The sequence below is a fragment of the Ceratotherium simum genome, chromosome 39 (genome assembly GCF_057802395.1).
Source record: "Ceratotherium simum simum isolate JZ-2026a chromosome 39, ASM5780239v1, whole genome shotgun sequence".
In the NCBI taxonomy this organism is placed as follows: domain Eukaryota; kingdom Metazoa; phylum Chordata; class Mammalia; order Perissodactyla; family Rhinocerotidae; genus Ceratotherium; species Ceratotherium simum.
In genome coordinates, this window is record NC_141938.1 from 5,568,129 (window position 1) to 5,588,821 (window position 20,693).

Below are 20,693 nucleotides of genomic sequence, written 5' to 3' on the forward strand. Positions count from 1 at the left end.
GGGGGCACTGGGACAGGACAGGCTCTGAGCCTCGGTTTCCACACGGTTTGCCCAGAGCTGTTCCAGCCGCCATACCTGTAGCTGGTCTCATCTGCTCCCACAGGCCTGTGGCCCGTCTCTGTTGGCCCAGTCGAGAGCTGGGGGAGCGGGTGCAGGTAGCACAGACCCCCAAGGCCACACGGCCTGACTCCAGGACCCACCCGTGTCCCGGATCAATGCTAACTGCCATTTTGCTCGCCAGATGACTGTGGGCCAGTGCCTCAGTTTCCCCGCCTGTCAAATGGGGGTGATGTTAGTCCCGCCTCGCAGGCCACTTGTGAGAAATAAATGAGTTGTTTTGTGCTGAGCGCTTAGAACAGAGTCTGCACACAGTAGGTGCCACATTAGTGTTTGGTGCATCTATTGTCATTATTGTTTACTGTCATTGGTATTGTTATGAAGGCCCAATAGGGAGGCTCAATGACCCCGTTATACAGATAGGGAAACTGAGGCCCAGCAGGAGGTTGGGGCTGGCACAGAGTTACCCCTGGGGGAAGGAGACAGAACTCTGGCTGCAGCCCAGCCCCTGCCTCTGAGTCTGGCCTCAGTTTCCCCACCGGAGAGTCAGGCCACATCACCCCAGTGGCCTCTCCTGGGGGAAGAGGGATCAGGCCGCGAGCTGGGTGAGGGGCGGGCCAGCCACGGTGGGGCTCGGGCCGGACCGACCGCTGGCTCCCTGGACCACCTTCCTGGAACCCCGGCCCTCCACCTCACCGTCCCCCCTTGCTGCCCCCAAAGTCCCTTTGTGTTCCCACTCTCTACCACTCACATCTCCCGCCCGGTGCCCATCGTCGCCCCTCACCCGGCCTCAATGCCCCAGCTGCGTGGCTGCTGTTCCCCGTGTCCCCGGCCAGCTCTCCTGTGCCTCTGCCGCCCCCATGCCCGCAGGAACCTGCTGTTCGTGTACCCGCACTGCCTCAACTTCAGCAGCCGCCAGGGCTCCGTGCGCAACCTCGCCGTGCGAGTCCAGTACATGGCGGGCGAGGACCCCAGCCAGGCCCTGCCGGTCAGTGGCTGTGCCCGGGGGGGGCGGGGGGTGTCCCCGGGAGGCCCCTCACGGCCCCGCTCCCTCAGGTCATCTTTGGCAAGTCCAGCTGCAGCGAGTTCACCCGCGAGGCCTTCACCCCGGTGGTCTACCACAACAAGTATGCGGGGTGGGGGCCCGGGGCGCCGATGGGGGTGCGATGGGGCGGGGGGGCGGGGAGAGAGCCGGCGGGGTGGCAGAGGGGGCGGGGCCGCCAGGGGAGCCCCCAGCAGAACCCACCCGACCCCGCCAGGTCCCCCGAGTTCTACGAGGAGTTCAAGGTGCGGCTGCCGGCCTGCGTCACCGAGAACCACCACCTGCTCTTCACCTTCTTCCACGTCAGCTGCCAGCCCCGGCCAGGCACGGCCCTGGAGACGCCCGTGGGCTTCACTGTGAGCGCCCCGCGCCGGCCCGCCCCCCCCCCCCCGCCCCCCGGGCCCTGCCCGGCCCCCCACCTGACCCGCCGCCTCTCCCCAGTGGATCCCGCTGCTGCAGCACGGCCGCCTGAGGACTGGCCCCTTCTGCCTCCCGGTGTCCGTGGACCAGCCGCCGCCCAGCTACTCCGTGCTCACACCGGACGTGAGTGCCCTGGCCCCTGCCTCCCATCGCCCTGTGCGCCCATGCGTGCTCTCGACGCTTCTGCCCTGTGGTCCCCCATTCAGGGCCCCGCCTTCCTTCCCATCAACGCCCCCGGGGGCCTTGCTGTCCTCCGTTAGGGTCTCCAGGGCCCCTGGCTGCCTCATCACCCCCTCTTATCGCCCCTGTGTGTCCCACTGCTCCCGTGTGTCCCTCCCTGTCCCCACCAGCCCTGCCCCATCACCTCCCACCACTAGGACTCCCCTGGTCTCTGGCTCAGGCCTCCACTAGCAGAGCAGCCCTGCCTGCCCCCCGGAGTATTTCTGGGGCTGATCACCCCTGTTCATGCCCTGTCACCCTCCCTCTCACCCGTGAGCTCTTCATTAATTCCCCGGGGCCTCCCATTAGGCTGTTTCCTGACCCAGGACCGTTCACCCTGGGTCTCTGGTCTCCGTTCCCCATTAGCATGCCGGGCGTCCAGCCTGCTCAGTGCACCCCCCGCCCAGAGCGCCCTCTCCCATCTGCCCCCCTCCCCTGGGCTGGGCAGGGGCCAGGGTGCCCGGCTGCCCCCCCAAGTGGGGCCGTGCTCAGGCCACCGTGTCGCAACCGCTGGGTGATCGGTCACCCCATCGCTGGGGGAGGGCCGGCCAGCGCCCAGCCGGTGCGTCCCTCCCGCAGGTGGCGCTCCCGGGCATGCGCTGGGTGGATGGGCACAAGGGCGTGTTCAGCGTGGAGCTCACGGCTGTGTCCTCCGTGCACCCCCAGGTAGGGAGTGGGGCGGGGACCCCGGAGTCCGGCCCTGGGGTCGGGCAGCCGTTCCCACTGACCAGGGAGGCTGGCCTCGGGCCGTGGACGTGACTTGGGTCAGCTGTGCTGGGCTCCCAGGGAGGCTGCTGACCCAGGCGGGGTGGCCGTGCCAGTGACCACCCCAGCTGTGGCTTTGGCCCCCTGCGTGGTCTCTCCTCCCCGTGTTCGTCCCTTGCTCCTCAACCAGTCCCCCAAGGCCTTCCTGGGCCAGAGGCCCTGGCACGCCCCGCTCACCCCCGGTCCCCTCCAGGACCCCCAGCTGGACAAGTTCTTCACTCTGGTGCACGTTCTGGAGGAGGGGGCCTTCCCCTTCCGGCTCAAGGACACCATGCTGAGCGAGGCCACCGTGGAGCAGGAGCTGCGGGCCAGCCTGGCCGCGCTGCGCCTCGCCAGCCCCGAGCCCCTGGTCGCCTTCTCCCACCACGTGCTGGACAAGCTCGTGCATCTCATCGTGCGGCCCCCGATCATCGGCGGCCAGATAGGTGAGCAGGCACGGCCTCAGACCTCAGTTTCCCCATCTGGAAAATGGCTCCTCAGTCTGTTCCTGGGTGACCACCTGTAGCCCAGTTATCTCTCTGCCTCAGTTTCCCCATCTGGAAAATGGCCCCCACCCTCCTGGGCCCAGAGCGGGTCCTCTGTGACCTTTTGTGGCCATATGACCCCTTGAACCCTAAAGTCTCTTCCTTGGGGAGTTAGGAGGCCCTGGGCCCTGGACCTTGACTTCTGCTCTGCCCGGCAGTAAACCTAGGTCGTGGGGCTTTTGAAGCAATGGCCCACGTGGTCAGCCTTGTCCACCGGAGCCTGGAAGCTGCCCAAGATGCCCGTGGTCATTGCCCAGTGCTGGCTGCCTATGTTCACTACGCCTTCCGACTGCCTGGCACTGAGCCCAGCCTCCCGGGTGGTGAGTGTTGGTGGGAGATCCTGGGGGACGGGAAATATGTGTCAAAGGGAATACTCATGTTAATCAAAGGGAATAGCATGTGCAAAGGCCCTGAGGCCGCACAGGCCTTGGCTGGTTTGCGAGAGAGAGAGAACGTTTTGCTCACTTTTGCCCCATCCTAGGGGTGTGGTCAGTGTGCTTGACTGGCGGGTGATTCAGCCAGTCAATAAGCATCTTTAGTAGCTTGAAGCAGGGACTCAAGCTGGGCTGCCTGAGTTTGCATCCCAGCTCTGCCTCCTACAAGCTCCATGACCCTGGGCAAGTGACTTCACCTCTCTGGACCTGTTTTCCGTTTGTGAAACAAGGATAATAATGGTACCTCCCTACTTGGGGTGCTGGTAATAGTAAAGGACATAGTAATCCGTGTAAAATGCTTGGTATAGTGAGCACTCAATAAAGTTGGATTTTGTTTTTCGTTCGCTCAATAATTTATAGTAACCTCTCTGCATACTTACTGTGTGCCAGGCACTGTTCTCAGTGTTTTTCAGTCTCCCCAAATCTCTCTGAGGGAGCAGTCACTATCACACGCATTTCACAGATGAGGAACCTGGAGGCTCAGAGAAGGAACATGGCTCACTGGGAAGGGGCAGAGGGTCATCAGGGCAGGTGGGCGGGTGGCTGACCACATTCCCTCCATCCTCAGGGTCCCCTCCGGTGACGGTGCAGCCTGCCACACTGGCCCGTGGCCCTGGCCGCCCTGCCAGCCTCTACCTGGCCCGCTCCAAGAGCATCAGCAGCAGCAATCCTGACCTGGCCGTGGGCCCTGGCTCTGTGGACGATGAGGTCTCACGCATCCTGGCCAGCAAGGTAGGGCGAGGGGGCCCTGGCATCTCCAGCCCCACAGGCTGTGGCTGCCAGGCGGGCTGGTGAAGGATCTCGGTGTTGACAGGACAGTACGCAACAGAAACACAGTACGGACGAAGCTTGACTCTGGGGAGCGGGGCTGTCACAGGTGGGGGCTGTGACTTGGACTCTGCTCTGGGCTGCATGCTCCCAGGCTGAGCAGGGAGGGGTGGCTGGAGCTGGGCCTGGTTGAAAAAGAGCTGTGTGTGCATAGTGCAGCAGGTGCGCATTCGTGTGTACCCCATGTACGTACATACAGAGGGGCATATACGTGTGTACCCCCTGCACATACGTACACGGGGGCATATACCTGTGGACCCCATGCACGTAAGTCACGGGGGCATATACGTGTGGATCCCATGCGCGTACGTACATGGGGGCATATACGCCTGCACTCCATGCACACACAGACACGGCATATACGTGTGCACTCCATGCACACACAGACACAGGGGCATATATGCGTGCGCTCCATGCACACACAGACACGGGGGCATATATGCATGCACTCCATGCACACACAGACACGGGACATACACTCCATGCACATACAGACACAGTGCTTATACGCATGTACTCCGTGCACATACGTACATGGGTGCATATACGCATGCACTCTGTGCACATACACACATGGGGGCATATATGCGTGCACTCCAAGCACATATGCACATGGCATATATGTGTGCACTCCAAGCACATATGCACACGGGGGCATATATGCATGACTCCATGCACGTATGTAGACAGGTGCATGTATGTGCACACTCCATGCACATACATACACGGTTGCATATACACATGTACATATTTGCACACACATTTTCAGGGTTGTGTGTGGGTGCCCATGCAGGCACACGTATGGTCCCGGGCAGTGACCACACTTGGTGTTTCATGCTGGTTTCCCCGCCCTCTGCCCATGGCTCCTCCCTCTTACCCATGTATCTCCAGGGTATCGACCGCTCACACTCCTGGGTGAATTCTGCTTATGCTCCAGGAGGCAGCAAGGCTGTGCTGCGACGAGCACCCCCTTATTGCGGGGCCGACCCCAGACAGGTGCCCTCCCTACCTGCCCCTGCTCGCGTGTGATCCCACCTCAGCATGAGCTCCTGCCCACTTCCTGACTGTAACCGACTAACCTAGGAGGGCTGCCTGAACGAGGCGGCAGACCCCTCCTGCCTTTGTTTGGGGCTGTGGAGTCAGTGCTGTAGGCATCACAGGATCATCTTAACCCGCCTTTTGCTGCCACACAGACCACAGCCTCAGGCAGAGACAGAAGAGACAGGGGTGGTATGCAAGTAGCATGCAAATAATATGCAAATCCAGCCACTATAACCTCACTGCCCTGCATGGCCTCATCTCTTTCTTTAATGCACTCACTGTCCCCTTGACAGAGCAACTCAAATGGTGCCTTGACAGAGCAACTCAAAGGGGCGGAACTGAACCTCTGGGCTCCCCCATCCTGTTTCAGGCAGAGAGGGCCCCCTGTAGGCAGCTCCCTTTGTTCTGCCCCCTCCCAGGCACCTGGTGTGGGGAGGAGCATTGCCTTCAGACTGGCCTGGGTTCGAGTCCTGTGCCCCAGGCTCTGAGTTTTCAGATGCAGTAAAGACTCGAAGTAAAGTGCTCAGCGCAGCAGTCCCAGGCCTGGGAAGGAGTTAGGGCATCGCAGGCAGGATGTCATTGGGGGGCTAGGTCTTCGGCCCAGCCTCGCCCCTGAACTGCCTGCTAGTTGGGGAGACAGACACGGATCAGACACGCACAAGTGTGTAAGTGCACGGTGTGCTCGAAAGCTCAGGCCTCTGGGCAGCAAGAGGAAGCCACAGGGCTTGTTTCTCTGCACACTCGGTACCAGGCCCTGTCCCAGCTCTGCACGTGTCACCCAGACAGCCTGCACCGCATGTGGCTCTGAGCACGTGGGCAGGGGGACTTCTGGAAAGTCCTCTCCTGGGGTTGCTGGGAATCTGGGTTTGTGGGCCCTGCCATCCCCCACCCCCAGCATTTTTAGTAGGACTGGGCCTTGAAGAACACATAAGAGGTGACAAGGTAGTGGGAGGGCATTCCAGGCAGGAGGTGGCACTGAGGCTGGCCTTGCAGTGGATGGCCCATCTGGTGTGGGCCGAGGAGCCAGCATGTGTGGCTGGGACTGTGGGAGCCGGGGTACCCTCCCGTGCCGAGACAGGGGCCTGGGCAGGTCTCAGGGCCACTCCGTCACTGCCCTCCTCTCCCTGTCAGCGGCCTCGCCTCCTGACCAGCAAAGGAGGAGGGGAGAGTGGAGCTTGAGCCGCCATACCCATTTCACAGATGGGGACACTGAGGCCCAGCGAGGCCCCGAGCAAGGCTGGAGGGGGCCGGGCCTGGAACCCGGGGCTCTCGGCTGTTTCCCTGCCTCTCATCCACATCTCACCTCCTCTGTCCTTATCTCTCATCCTCTTCTTTCTCTCCCTCCACCTCCGTGCCCTGTTCCTCCTCTGTCCACCCCTGAACTCACTCACTCACTCACATCCCCTGCATCGTCCACACTCACTCTCACCTCCTCTGATCCCTCTCTCTGTCTTCGCCATCTCCCGTCCACATTCTCACCTCTTCTGTTCACCCTGCTTATCACCTCCTTACTGTGTCTTCATTGTTATTCCCATCTTCTCTGTCACATTCTGTCCTCCATCCACACCCACTCGCCTCTGTGTTTATTAACACGGCTCCCTCCATCCATGGCCCCACTGCCCATCCACATGGACACCTCTTTCATTTGTCCGTGCCAACCGTCTCTCCTCCTCGTCCACACCGCCTGCTCCCACTCTAACCCCCCTCGCCATCACATCCTCTTCATCCCATCCCGTCATAGGCCATCGACCGCTGCTCTAGCCGAACCTCTTCCTACCTCGAGGGCTCCTCCTCGGTCCCACCAGCCACCCAGCCGAGACCCACTGTGCAGAAGGTAGCGGGAGGCAGGGGGTGGGTGGCGCAGTTTTGGCCTGGTCCCCAGCAGAGGGGTCCAGAGCTCTGGTCACCCCGATCCCAGCAGGCTCTGGAGAGCCTGGGGAAAAGGCACGTCAGCTCTCTCTGCCCCCTGTCTCCTCCTGCATGGCCTCCCGCTGCTCTAACCCCGAGCCCTCCAGCTGCCTCCTCCCCTGTCATGGCCTCCAGAGGGGGGTACGGGGGGGCTCCTCTGCTCTCTGTGACCCCTGCCCCTGCCCCCAGCTGCTTCACGAGGAGCTGGCCCTCCAGTGGGTGGTCAGTGGAAGTGCTGTGCGCGAGGCTGTCCTTCAACACGCCTGGTTCTTCTTCCAGCTCATGGTGAGATGCCCTTCTCCCCGCCGGAGAACAGGGGAACCCCAGGGGGCCCCTCTCCTTGGGGAGAGAACTGCCTGAGAGTGCACCTAAGACCCCCGAGAAATCGCCCTAAGAGACCCCCACAGAGAGAGAGGGAAGATATGCCTCGGGATCTCTCCCTAGAGAGATGCCCCCTCCACCCAGAGAAGACCCCCCCTTCCCTATGAGACTATCTGGAGTGAGAGACCCCTAGCCAGTGAGACCCCTAGCCAGTGAGGAGACTCCCCCCAACCCCCGCTGCCAAGAGATATCCCCAGAAAGAGAGGGAAACACTGATAGACTTGAGATACTCCCCAAACTCTTTAAGAGGTACCTTGAACAACACCTTCTGACTACAGCACCCCGCAATCCGGTGGGCCTTCAAGCCCCAGCTGGGACTCCCCCCAACGTTGCCCCTCAAGCCCCACCCTCCATCCTCCCCACAGACTGTGCCCCAGGAGACCTGCTCTAGCCCCGCCCACACTCCCTCAGCCTTCCCACCCTCCACTCTGCCTGGGACCCACTCAGGCTCCGCCCATGGCTGCCTCAAGCCCCGCCCACATCCCTCAGGCTCCTCCTTCAGCCCTTAATTACAAGGCTTAAGCTCCATCTAGGACTCCTTATGCCCACCTCCCTTGCTGCTAAAGCACCAATCACAGCCCCTCAAGCCCCGCCCCTCTGCAGGCCCCGCCCCCACACCCCTCAAGCCCCGCCTCAATGCCGGCCCTGCCGCCCACACCCCTCAAGCCCCGCCCGTGGCTCTCGCCCCGCCCCCAGGTGAAGAGCATGACGCTGCACCTGCTCCTCAGCCAGCGGCTGGACACGCCCCGCAAGTTGCGCTTCCCAGGGCGCTTCCTGGATGACATCGCGGCCCTGGCGGGCTCTGTGGGCCTGGAGGTCATCACCCGGGGCCACAAGGTGAAGGGGGCGGGGCCTCCATGAGGGGCGGGGCTTGAGGGCAGACATAGAGGCAGCCAGATGGGGGCGCCAGTCCTTCCCTGTGCCTCATGGCTGCGAGACCACGAGTCCCGTTTGCGGAATCGGTCTGTTCCTTCAGCATCTATTTCTTGAGCACCTACTGTGTGCACAGCCCTGTGCTGGGTGCTAGAGACACAAATGTGAATAAAAGAGACCAAAATCCTCGCCCTCCTGGGGCTGACTTTTAGGGAGAGGTTTGAAGGAGGTGAGGGAGCGATTTATGTGATGCCTGAGGGAAGAGCGGTCCAGGCAGCGGGGAGCAACAAATGCAAAGGCCCTGAGGCAGGACTGTGCCTGGGCTGTTAGAGGAACAACGAGGAGATGAGTATGGCTGGAATGGAGTGAGCAGAGGCAGGAATGGGAGTTGGTGAGGGCAGGGAAGGGACAGGACAGATTAATTACCCCTTCCTGTGGTGCCAGTATACAGGAAGTGCTCAATAAATGAACGTTGCTGTTTGGAGACCTTGATGATTGTTCAGGTTGTGGATCACTGGTTCCAGTGCCCATAGGAGCTAGGCAGGCAATAATAATAATGATAATAGTAATAATATTCAGCATTTATTAAGCACTTACTGTGTGTCTAAACACTTTAGATAGATCACATCATTTTTTTAAATATTTTAATAATTTTATTTATTTGTTTTTTCCCCCAAAGCCCCAGTAGATAGTTGTATGTCATAGCTGCACATCCTTCTAGTTGCTGTACGTGGGACGCGGCCTCAGCATGGCCGGAGAAGTGGTGCATCAGTGTGCGCCCGGGATCCGAACCCGGGCTGCCAGTAGTGGAGCGCGCGCACTTAACCGCTAAGCCACGGGGCCGGCCCTAGATCACATCATTAAATCCTCCCAACAACCCCGTGAAGTTAACATTATTGTTATCTCCAGTTGACTGATGGAGAAACTGAGGCAGAGAATGACTGAGTAACAACTTGATACCACGCAGCTGGGAAGAATGGGGATTTGAACTCAAGCCACCAGCTTCAGCTGGGAGAGTGGGGCTTATGGTGGATCAGAAGGCGTGTGCCCATTAGCGGGGGCCGGAATGTCTGATTTTTAAAGCAAAATGGTACATCTGGATTTGATGGGAACTTTCTAGATTTTCGAAACACTGGTCTGGCCGCAGCTGGCTCTTGTGCAATCTCCCGCAACCTCTGGACTGGTCTCAAAGGTCTCGACCTTGTTTCGCTGGAGCCTCTCCAAGGGCTGATGTTCCCAGGGCTGACCCAGATTGTCAGGAAACCACCCGAGGAAGGGCTCGAACACGCCCCTGAGAAGCAGCATCGTTGCAGCTGCTAGTGGGGCATTGGTGATGGGCTACAGCTGTTTCATTCCATTACTTGACACTTATTGAGCACCGACTGTATCAGGCTCTGTGCACAAGGCAGACCCAGTCTCTGCCCCACAAGGACTCAGCTTCGGCAGGTTTTATATTTTCTTTATCTGGGTCACAGGGAACTGAAGGCCACTGAGGCTGACTTGGGAGGCCACGGAGTGGCTCACGAGAGCACGAGGGGAGAACGAGTCCCAGCTGGGCCTCGAAGCCATAGCAGTCTCCTTGCTGTTCCTCGCACTTGCAGGGCACATCCTGCCCCAGGGCCTTTGCACATACTGTTCCCTCTGCTTGGAATGCCTTTCTCCCCTCGGCTCTTTCTCATCCTTTGAGCTTCTCTCAAAACAGCACGCTGTTCTGTTGTCTTAAAAACACGTAGAACTATCTGGAATTCTTTTGTTTATTGTTTATCTCCCCCCACATGAGACTGTGAGCTGGACAAGCAGCAGGGACTGCATCTGCCTTGTTCACAGGGCTTGTCACATAGTAGATGCTCATTAAAGATTGCGGAGGGCATATCAGTTGGGGCAGGGGTTAATTTGCTTGAGCATAATCACAGATGGTTTAAATGTGACCAAAGTTTATTTCTGAGGATAAGTGTTGTGGGCCTGGCCATTGCGGTTCACCATGGTGCCCGCCACATCAGGCATTGGGAACAGAAGGACCTGCCCCTTCTGTTTGAGGGGGCACCTCACTTCCCCTCAAATCCCATTGGCCAGAATGTGGTCACATGGTCAGTCTCCGCTGCAAGGGAGCCTGGGAAATGTAGTTTCTACCCAGCTCTGAGCTCTGATAAGAGTTTCAGTACTCAGGATCTATAGGGGAGTCAGCCCCAATCCGTGTTGTGTTATTCAAATCTGGTGAGAGAGGAAAGAAAAGTGTTCTGAACGGAGTCTGGAGGAGTGTAGACATGTAAGTGTGGGGAAGAAAGGGGAAGTCAGAGGGAGGAGGACAATCAGGCAGGCTGGGAGTGTGCGGAGCCCAGAGATGAGGGCGTGTCAGGAGACCCGGGGCTTTGGGGCCGTGACGCGGTTGCCGGAGGTCTGGGTGGCCCAGGGCGGGCCCGAGGCTCGATGGGGCGCGCGGGCGTGCGCTGACAGGCCCTGTGTCCCCAGGACGCGGAGCTGGCCGAGCACCTCAACGCCAGCCTGGCCTTCTTCCTCAGTGACCTGCTGTCCCTGGCAGACCGCGGCTTCGTCTTCAGCCTGGTCCGGGCCCACTACAAGCAGGTAGGAGTGGGCGTGGCGGGCACGGAGCACCTGCAGGGGGCGGGGCGTGGTGGGCGGGGCCACGTAAATGTTGCCGCTGACCCCTCTCCCTGCAGGTGGCCACACGGCTGCAGTCAGCCCCCAACCCGGCGGCCCTGCTGACCCTGCGCATGGACTTCACCCGCATCTTGTGCAGCCACGAGCACTACGTGACCCTCAACCTCCCCTGCTGCCCCCTGTCGCCCCCGGCCTCGCCCTCACCCTCCATATCCTCCACCACCTCCCAGGTGGGCTTGCCTCACTTCTGGCTCCTCCCCTTGACCTATGACCTCTTGTTTTCAACCATCTTCTGGGATTTCCTGGTCTCTGTCCATTTCACAGCGGGCTACTGTCCCAGGGGCCTGACTCTTCACCTTGACCTATGACCTCTTGCTTTCAACCATCTTCTGGGATTTCCTGGTCTCTGTCCATTTCACAGCGGGCTACTGTCCCAGGGGCCTGACTCTTCACCTTGACCTATGACCTCTTGCTTTCAACCATCTTCTGGGATTCCCTGGTCTCTGTCCATTTCACAGCGGGCTACTGTCCCAGGGGCCTGACTCTTCACCTCTAACGCCTCCTTCTCGGCAGTTTCCTGGAAGGACCAGCTTCTAATTTCTAACCCCTAAATCGTAACTCCCAGAACAGTGTTCCATCCACTGTTTCTGACTTTTGACCCCAGGCCCTGTCACCTCAGATAGGTTGATCCCAGTCTCTCACCTCTGACCTTCACTTTCATATCCACATCACCTCAGATGAGTTAATCCCAATCTCTCACCTCTGACTCCTGACTGCTGGCCTCCTGCCATTCTGCTTTCTCCCCACACCCCCTGCAGAGCTCCACCTTCTCCAGCCAAGCCCCAGACCCCAAGGTGACCAGCATGTTCGAGCTGAGCGGGCCGTTCCGACAGCAGCACTTCCTGGCTGGGCTCCTGCTGACAGAACTGGCGCTGGCCCTGGAACCGGAGGCTGAGGGGTGAGCATGGGCCCTGTCTGGCCTCTGGGCGGGTGGGAAGGTCCAGAAGCTGTATGTACTCCATCCTGAGCACCCCACTCCCCCACAGGGTGTCCCTGCTGCACAAGAAGGCCATCAGTGCCGTCCACAGCCTGCTCTGCAGCCACGACGCTGACCCCCGCTACACTGATGCCACCGTGAAGGCCCGTGTGGCCGAGCTGTACCTGCCGCTGCTGTCGCTCGCACGGGACACGCTGCCACGGCTGCACGACTTTGCTGGTCAGTGGGCCGGGGCTGGACAGGGTCACGGTGCAGGGGCTTGTTAGTCACACGAGGCTCAGGTCGGGAAAGGTGGGAGAGCGCAGTTAGGAACGAAAGCCCAGATGTTAGGGTCAGAGGAGTGGGTTCAGGTCCTGCTGTGGGGCCCCAGGAAAACCATTAACCTCTCTGAGCCTCAGGTTTCTCACCTGTATAATGGGGATAGTAGTAACACCAGCTAGGTCCTAGGATTATGTGAAAATTTGGGGAAGTGTCATACTGGGGTGTTGTCAGCACACAATGAATGGGAGCTGTTATAACATTTATTATTCTCTAAGTGGAGAGGATGTGAGAAGGGGAAGGGAACATCACGGTGAGAGGGGGGTTGGAGCCCTGTGATCTTTAATTCACTCGTGTGCACATTCATTGATGCTACTGAGGGACATATGTGCAGTGCTAGGAAGCACAGACTTGGGATATGTGGTTTGATCCCCTTCATCGTTTGGGGCAAATTCTCAATCATTATCTCTTGAATTTTTTTTCTGCCTCGTTTCCTTGCTTCTCTCCTTCGGGGACTCCAATTACACGTATGTTAGATATTTTGGTCATGTCACACGTGTCTGCTGTGCTGTGTGCTGTTTTCTCTCTGTGCTTCATTTGGGAAACTTTCTGTGCACGTCTTAGAGTTCACTACTTCTGTCTTCTGCTGTGTGGGATCTGCAGTTAACCCCATCCTTTGAGCTCTGAATTTCAGATATTATATTTTTCAGTTGTAAAACATTCCTTTGATTTTTTTCGTAGATTCCAATTCTCTGTTGAAATTCTCCATCTTTTTACCAATTTTTGTCCATCTTTTCCTCTACTTTTGTTTTTTGGTGTTTTTTTGTTTTTTTTTTTTGGTGAGGAAGATTATTCCTGAGCTAACACCTGTGCCCATCTTTCTCTGTTTTCTGTGTGGGTCACTGCCACAGCATGGCTTGATGAGCAGTGTAGGTCCGCACCCGGGATCCAAACACACGAACCCAGGCCACCGAAGCGGAGCGCGCTGAACTTAACCACTAGGCCACAGGGCCGGCCCCTACTTTTAGTTTTAAAGTCCTTGTTTGCTAACTTTTGGTCAACTCTGTGCCTTTTTCTCTCCTGCCAATCATATTTCCCTGCCTCTTCACGTGTCTGGTAATTTTTTATTGTATTTTGGACATTGTGTGTAGAAGAGCCATCGGAATGGAAGCAATGTCATCTTTCCCCAGTGAGGATTCCTCTTTTCCTCTTAGGCAGATGGGGTAAGGGGCTGATCACCTCAATCCGGGAAGAAATTGAGCTAGGTTAAGCTGGACTGGAGCTTTAGTTAGACTCAGTCGACCTTTTGTTTCAAGAATCTCTAGGGTGAGACGTGTTCTGTATTGTTGGCAGCTCCTCTCTCTGGTGAGACTTTTTTCTGGTTGGGGGGTAAGGGGTACTCTTTTAAGATCATAGATTTTGGATCCAGACTGTTTAGGTTAAGATCCTAACTCTACCATTTACCTCCTGTGTGACCCCAGGCAAGTAACTTAACCTCTCTGTGCTTCAGTTTCCTCATCTATATAGTAGGGATGATAAAAGCACTTATCTCATAGGGCTGGTTTGAAGATTAAGAGTTAATATTTTCAAAGTACTTAGAAAAGCATCTGGCACATGGGAGATGCCAGGATATAGCACATGGATGCTATAATAATAGCAGCATCATTTATTACTGTTGTTGTCATCGTTATCCTCTTTACAATTACTACTCCTGTGGCCAGGCTGCGTGCTAAGTGTTGAGCTTATAGCAGTGGCCAGAGCAGATACGGCCCAGGCCTTTGTGGGTCTTCCCAACAGTCGCACAATGAGTGTCTCTAATTACAAGTCCAGTAAGTGAGCTCTGGGACTGAGTAACTGGAGTCCCACCCTGGTCTGGGAGGTGGTATCAAGGAAGGCTTCCCTGAGGCGGTGACTTTTGAGCTGAGATCTGAGACAGAGGAACAGCACTTACCAAGGCCTCCTTCTTCTCTCCCTCTGCCCCTCCCCCCAGAGGGCCCAGGTCAACGGTCAAGACTGGCCTCGATGCTCGACTCCGACACAGAAGGGGAAGGGGACATTGGAGGCACCATCAACCCCTCAGTGGCCATGGCCATCGCCGGTGGCCCCCTGGCCCCTGGCTCTCGGGCCAGCATCTCCCAGGGCCCAGCGACGGTGAGTACGGGGCCGGCCCCCAAAGACACCATCCACCCCAGTAATAGAAGTTATGGAATGAACGGCCAGCCCAGTGGCATGGTGGTGAAGTTCGCACACTCCACTTTGGCGGCACAGGGTTCGCAGGTTCGGGTCCCAGGCGCAGACCTACGTGCCACTCATGAAGCCATGCTGAGGTGGCATCCCACATGTAAAATAGAGGAAGATGGACACAGATGTTAGCTCAGAGCCACTCTTCCTCACCAAAAAAAAAAAAAAAAGAAGTAGTTATGGAATGAAATACCAATTGGCCAGGTCTTCTCTTAATATGGAGAAAACGTAACTCGACTCTGTCCTTTCTGAGTTCCCTCTCCCCTCTCTGGCTCCAGGCTTCTCGCTCAGGCTGTCCCCTGTCTGCCGAGTCCAGCCGCACCTTGCTGGTGTGTGTGCTGTGGGTGCTGAAGAACGCCGAGCCGGCCCTCCTGCAGCGCTGGGCTGCTGACCTGGCCCTCCCTCAGCTGGGTCGTCTCCTGGATTTGCTGTACCTTTGTCTGGCTGCCTTCGAGTACAAGGTTTGTGGGAGTGGGCAGGGGACTGGGGTGTAGGAGGCAGGCCGAGGATGCGTCCGGGGCCCAGGCATGCCGTGGGGAGCTGGATGTGAAGGGGTGGACTGTCTTAGTGCCCCAGTTCCTGAGGGGGAAAGGGGTAGACTGTTTCTGTGCCAGGCCAAAGAGACAAGGGAGGATTGTCTTCACGAATAGAACTTGGAAGGTGCCGAGAGCTCGCAGTAAAGGGGAAATCTGTGTCTTCAAACATGAGGTTCTAAGGTCGGAAAGGGCCAGAAGGAGTGGGACCAGGCATGGTCCCTACGGAAAAGGGTAGAGACAACCTTGAACCCGTTCTCTGCCCTCCCAGGGGAAAAAGGCCTTTGAGAGGATCAACAGCCTCACGTTCAAGAAATCACTGGACATGAAGGCTCGATTGGAGGAAGCCATCTTGGGCACCATTGGAGCAAGACAAGAGATGGTGCGACGGAGCCGTGGTGAGAGGGCCACATCCCCTACGCATGTCCCCTATGCACGTCCCCACTGGCTGCTCCCAACCTGCATCCGGGGGGCCCCAAGACAGGGGCCATCCGTCCCTCCCTGTCAGCTCACTTTTCCCAGAAAGCAGTCCGTGCGTCATCCCCATATGCGTGCGTGTCTGTGTCCCCCGTCCCGTGTCATTCCTGTCTGACTGTGTGCATCCACTCAGCAAGCATCCGCGTCACCTGGTGTCCTCACGGGTCATCCTACATGTGTCTCCTTGTGCCTGTCCACTTCTCGTGGTCACCTGTCTCTATGTTTTTGCACATCTGTGGACATGTGCTTATGCATCTCAGAGAGGAGTCCGTTTGGGAACCAAGACAACGTACGCTGGCGGAAGAGCGTCACACACTGGAGACAAACCTCAGACCGTGTGGACAAGTGGGTGTGGGCGGGAAGTTGTTTGCTCGGGTCAGACCTGTTGACAGAGGACCGGTGCCTCCAGGGCAGCCGAGGGAGGGGGAGAGAGCTCAGCCGTGGGATGGGGTTTGGCTCTGAGAGGCCCCCCAAGCCTCTCCTGTTCCCTCCAGGACCAAGGATGAAATGGAACATGAGGCCTTGGTGGACGGGAACTTGGCAACCGAGGCGAGCCTGGTGGTTCTGGATACACTGGAGATCATTGTGCAGGTAGGGCTTGATCCAGCATCTCCCTGACCTCTGACCTCTCTTTCTCTGACCACCCCAGTCTCTAACAGCTGGATTTTTGACCCTCCAGACAGTGATGCTGTCGGAGGCCCGGGAGAGCATCTTGGGTGCAGTACTGAAAGTCGTGTTGTACAGTCTGGGCAGTGCCCAGAGCGCCCTCTTCTTGCAGCACGGCCTGGCCACACAGCGGGCCCTGGTGTCCAAGGTGAGCACCACTCGCCAGCCACGGTTCTTAGAGGAATAGTCGCAGCTCATTCATTGAGCACCTGTTGTGTACTCAGCAACTCCATGAGGCAGACACTTGCTCCTTAGCCACAGTTTACAAAGGAGGGGACTGAGGATCAGAGGGGCAAAGTAACTCAGCCAGGGTCACACAGCAAGGGCTTAAACCCACGTCTGACTCCAAAGCCGTGTTTGGCCAAAGAAGGCAGAAAACAGACAGAACAGGGAGGCCCCTGAGCCAGAACCGGGAGGCGCTGACCTGTGTCTGTGTCAACCCTCGTGGGACAGTTTCCAGAGCTGCTGTTCGAGGAGGACACAGAGCTATGTGCCGACCTCTGCCTGAGGCTCCTGCGACACTGCGGCAGCCGCATCAGCGTCATCCGCACGCATGCCAGTGCCTCTCTCTACCTCCTGATGCGCCAGAATTTCGAGATCGGCAACGTGAGTGGGGGCGGGGGGCGTGGTCCACACGAGTCCCTGGGGAGGGCGGGGGCGTGGTCTCGGGGGTTAGACAGAGGGTGGGGGCCTGGTCTTTGGGGGGATAGCCGGAGGGCGGGAGAGGAGGGGGAAGTCAGCAGGTCGAGCAGGCGCTGGCGTGAGGGTCCAAGGCCCTCAGGTGCACTCCCTCCCGGCCTCCACAGAACTTCGCCCGTGTGAAGATGCAGGTGACCATGTCACTTTCATCCCTGGTGGGGACGACGCAGAACTTCAGCGAGGAGCATCTCCGGCGTTCACTCAAGACCATCCTCACCTATGCCGAGGAGGACGTGGGGCTGCGTGACAGCACCTTCGCAGAGCAGGTGACCCACCGCCCACCCCTGCCCCCCCCCACTCCCGCCCCCAGCAACCCGGGTGCCCTGCTGAACCCCTGACACCGCCACCTCCGCCCGTCACTTCCCAACTCCCTCACTGGCCCCCCCGCCCATCCCCCACCCCAGGTCCAGGACCTCATGTTCAACCTGCACATGATCCTGACCGACACGGTGAAGATGAAGGAGCATCAGGAGGACCCCGAGATGCTCATCGACCTCATGTACAGGTGAGGGGGCCGCCTTTATACTCACTCACAGGTGGTGAGGGGAGAGGAGGCGTGAGAGGGACAGGGGAGCAGATGTGTGAGGAGGTGAGAAGAGGGACAAGTGAGGGACAGGTGAAGAGGCGCTGGGAGAGCAGACAGAGGAAGATGACCAGGTGAGCAAGCACAGAGGTGAGCAGGCAGGTCGGGGGTAGGTGAGCTGACAGGTGATGGGGGCAGGTGAGCAGGCAGGTGAGGGGGCAGGTGAGCGGGCAGGTAGCGAGCGGGTGAGCGGGCAGGTGGGAGACAGGTGAGCGGGCAGGTGAGCGGACAGGTGGGGGGGCAGGTAAATGAACAGTTAAAAAGGATGTGAGATGAATACTCAGATGAAGATGACAAATGAGAACAAGGACCAGTGAGGGGACAGGTGCGAGAGACAGGTGAGGTGCTAGCTGGTGAAGGGGTGACAGGTCAGGGCAGCAGGGATTTGGAGGAGAGGTGAGGGGTGTTTAGTAAGAAATCGGGGAGTGGGAGATGGGAGCACAGGGAAGGCAGGGGACCTGTGGGAGTGAGGGGCCGAGGTAGAGAGGTGACATGGTGCATAAGCTAAGGGAACAGTGAGTAGGGCGTGGCTCACGGTTCCTCAGATAAAGTGACGAGCAGAAGGACAAGTGAGAGAATGACACTTGTTGGATAGGGAAGGGACGGACAGGTGACGGGTTGATAAGTGAGAAGACCGGTGAATAGAAGAAGAGGGGAGATGATGGGCAGGCGAATGGGAAGACAGGCAAAGTGTTCCACAGGCAGGGGAACAGGTGAGGAGACAGGTGAGGGGATAGACAGGTGAGGAGACAAGTGAGAAGATGGGCAGATGAGGAGACAGGTGAGGGAATGGACAGATGAGGAGATTGTCGGTCAGTGGGAGACACGTAGAAGGACAAGTCAGAAGATGAGTAGAACAATAGGTGAGGAGACAGGTGAAGGGATGGACAGCTGGGGGGACAGGTGAGGGGATGGACAGGTGAGGAGACAGGTGAAGGGATGGACAGCGGGGGGAACAGGTGAGGGGATGGACAGGTGAGGAGACAGGTGAGGGGATGGACAGGTAGGGTAACCAGTGAGGGGATGGAATGGTGAATGGGGTAACAGGTGAGTAGATGAAGAGGTGGGGCAGGTGAGGGGATGGATAGGTTGGGAGACAAGTGAGGACACAGGCAAAGGGATGAACAGGTGAGACAGGTGAGGGGACAGACAGGTGAATCAAGTGAAGGAATGGACAGGTGAGGAGACAGATGAGGGGATGGACAGGTTGGGGGACAGGTGAGGGGTTGGACAGGTGGGGTGACAGGTGAAGGATGGACAGGTGAGGGGATGGACAGGTGGGGTGACAGGTGAAGGATGGACAGGTGAGGGGATGGACAGGTGGGGGATGGATAGGTTGGTGACAGGTGAGGGGATGGACAGGTGGGGAGACAGGTGAGGGGATGGACAGGTGGGGTGACAGGTGAAGGATGGACAGGTGAGGGGATGGACGGGTGAATGGGGCACGGGTGAGAAGACTGGCTGGTCCGTGGGGCAGATGGTGGGGCACCACGTGAAGGGGATGGACAGGTGAGGGGCGGGCGGGGGGCACAGTGAGTCCCCATCCTCCCCCCGCCTGGGCTGCAGGATTGCCCGGGGCTACCAGGGCTCCCCGGACCTGCGGCTGACATGGCTGCAGAACATGGCGGGGAAGCACGCGGAGCTGGGCAACCATGCGGAGGCCGCCCAGTGCATGGTGCACGCGGCCGCCCTGGTGGCCGAGTACCTCGCCCTGCTCGAGGACAGCCGCCACCTGCCCGTGGGCTGCGTTTCCTTCCAGGTGAGCGGCCGGGGGGGCGGCCAGGCGGTGGCACACGTGGGGAGGGGACCAAGCTCTGACGCCACCTCCACCCCCCCCAGAACATCTCATCCAACGTGCTGGAGGAGTCCGCCATCTCCGACGACATCCTATCGCCCGACGAGGAGGGCTTCTGCTCTGGGAAGCACTTCACGGAGCTGGGACTGGTTGGGCTCCTGGAGCAGGCGGCCGCCTACTTCACCATGGTGAGACCAGGGGCGCCGGGGATGGGGGCTCAGGCAGGGCAGCCTCAGGGACCCGCCAATGGGCCAAGACGTGCTCCCAGAGGCTCGGGGAGAGGCGGTTGCCCAGGCACTTTCCAGGCGGGGGACTTGCAGAAAGAGAATTGCCCCCGTTACTGCCTTTCTCCCCATAAAACCATTGGCACACAGGCTGGATGTATAGTAAGCCTTCCATACGTTTAGCTACTATTAAAAAATGCTTTTTGTTATAGAAAATTCTGGGGCCAGCCTGGTGGCATACCAGTTAAGTTCACGTGCTCCGCTTCAGCGGCCCAGGGTTCGCGGGTTTGGATCCTGGGTGCAGACCTACGCACCGCTCATCAAGCCATGCTGTGGCAGCGTCCCATGTACAAAATAGAGGAAGATGGGCATGGATGTTAGCTCAGGGACAGTCTTCCTCAAGCAAAAAGAGGAGGATTGGCAACAGATGTTAGCTCAGCACCAATCTTCCTCACCAAAAAAAAAAAAAAAATCCAAGCATATGTAAAAGAAAGTTGTACCCCTGCCACCTAGCCCCAGCCCAAAAATTCAGCAACTACCTCTATTTACCATCCTGTCTCATCTTCTCTTTGCCTCTAGTTTTTTGTTTGTTTCTTGCTGAATTATTATTATTATTTTTGGACACCTAAAAAGACAAGATCCCAGTTTTCACAAATTGATGAAACCGAATGTAACCGATCGGCTAGAGAATTTTTAAATCCTGGCTACTTCGTGTGGTCTGAGGACCAGCAGGGTGGGCATCACCCAGGAGCTTGTTAGAAATACAGAGTCATGGGGCCCCCAAGCCCTCGCAACCCTGGATTTTAACAAGATCTCAGAGATTCCTGTGTGCGTTGGTGTCGGAGAAGTTCCGGCTTAAACCAAATGCCAGATTCACCCTGTCACACCCACAGGTTCCTCTCTGTGCGGCCCGGGCTGATGAAGTCCCTCTTACACAACTCTTATCCCGCATGACCAAGTCAACAGGAATTCTTTAATACCAGTCCATGCTTAGAGGTCCCTGATTATCTCAAAACGATTTTTTTTGTGGTTGGTTTGTTTGAATCAGGATCTCTATGAGACCCACAATGGCTGGGACTGACAAGTCTCTTAAGTCTCTTTTAATCCAC

At 58.0% G+C, this 20,693-nt stretch overlaps 1 protein-coding gene across 6 annotated transcripts in view; it reads left to right on the forward strand.

Moving 5' to 3' along the window:
* DOCK6 (dedicator of cytokinesis 6) overlaps nucleotides 1-20,693 on the forward strand; it is a 41,089-nt gene that overhangs the window by 15,558 nt on the left and 4,838 nt on the right. For 2 of the 6 annotated variants that reach the window (XM_087425435.1, XM_087425436.1), the window contains exons 15-41: nucleotides 928-1,045; nucleotides 1,114-1,184; nucleotides 1,317-1,455; nucleotides 1,541-1,642; nucleotides 2,318-2,404; nucleotides 2,697-2,928; nucleotides 3,186-3,347; nucleotides 4,030-4,193; nucleotides 5,181-5,285; nucleotides 7,072-7,164; nucleotides 7,428-7,523; nucleotides 8,316-8,456; nucleotides 10,962-11,075; nucleotides 11,171-11,341; nucleotides 11,930-12,069; nucleotides 12,158-12,327; nucleotides 14,357-14,517; nucleotides 14,886-15,068; nucleotides 15,412-15,538; nucleotides 15,878-15,962; nucleotides 16,112-16,208; nucleotides 16,297-16,431; nucleotides 16,737-16,889; nucleotides 17,090-17,248; nucleotides 17,387-17,487; nucleotides 19,132-19,324; nucleotides 19,405-19,548. In XM_087425435.1, the coding sequence (XP_087281561.1) occupies nucleotides 928-1,045; nucleotides 1,114-1,184; nucleotides 1,317-1,455; nucleotides 1,541-1,642; nucleotides 2,318-2,404; nucleotides 2,697-2,928; nucleotides 3,186-3,347; nucleotides 4,030-4,193; nucleotides 5,181-5,285; nucleotides 7,072-7,164; nucleotides 7,428-7,523; nucleotides 8,316-8,456; nucleotides 10,962-11,075; nucleotides 11,171-11,341; nucleotides 11,930-12,069; nucleotides 12,158-12,327; nucleotides 14,357-14,517; nucleotides 14,886-15,068; nucleotides 15,412-15,538; nucleotides 15,878-15,962; nucleotides 16,112-16,208; nucleotides 16,297-16,431; nucleotides 16,737-16,889; nucleotides 17,090-17,248; nucleotides 17,387-17,487; nucleotides 19,132-19,324; nucleotides 19,405-19,548 (3,643 nt within the window). The remainder of the gene's footprint in view (nucleotides 1-927; nucleotides 1,046-1,113; nucleotides 1,185-1,316; nucleotides 1,456-1,540; nucleotides 1,643-2,317; nucleotides 2,405-2,696; nucleotides 2,929-3,185; nucleotides 3,348-4,029; nucleotides 4,194-5,180; nucleotides 5,286-7,071; nucleotides 7,165-7,427; nucleotides 7,524-8,315; nucleotides 8,457-10,961; nucleotides 11,076-11,170; nucleotides 11,342-11,929; nucleotides 12,070-12,157; nucleotides 12,328-14,356; nucleotides 14,518-14,885; nucleotides 15,069-15,411; nucleotides 15,539-15,877; nucleotides 15,963-16,111; nucleotides 16,209-16,296; nucleotides 16,432-16,736; nucleotides 16,890-17,089; nucleotides 17,249-17,386; nucleotides 17,488-19,131; nucleotides 19,325-19,404; nucleotides 19,549-20,693) is intronic. The other 4 variants (XM_087425437.1, XM_087425438.1, XM_087425439.1 and 1 more) reach the window with 2 other exon arrangements.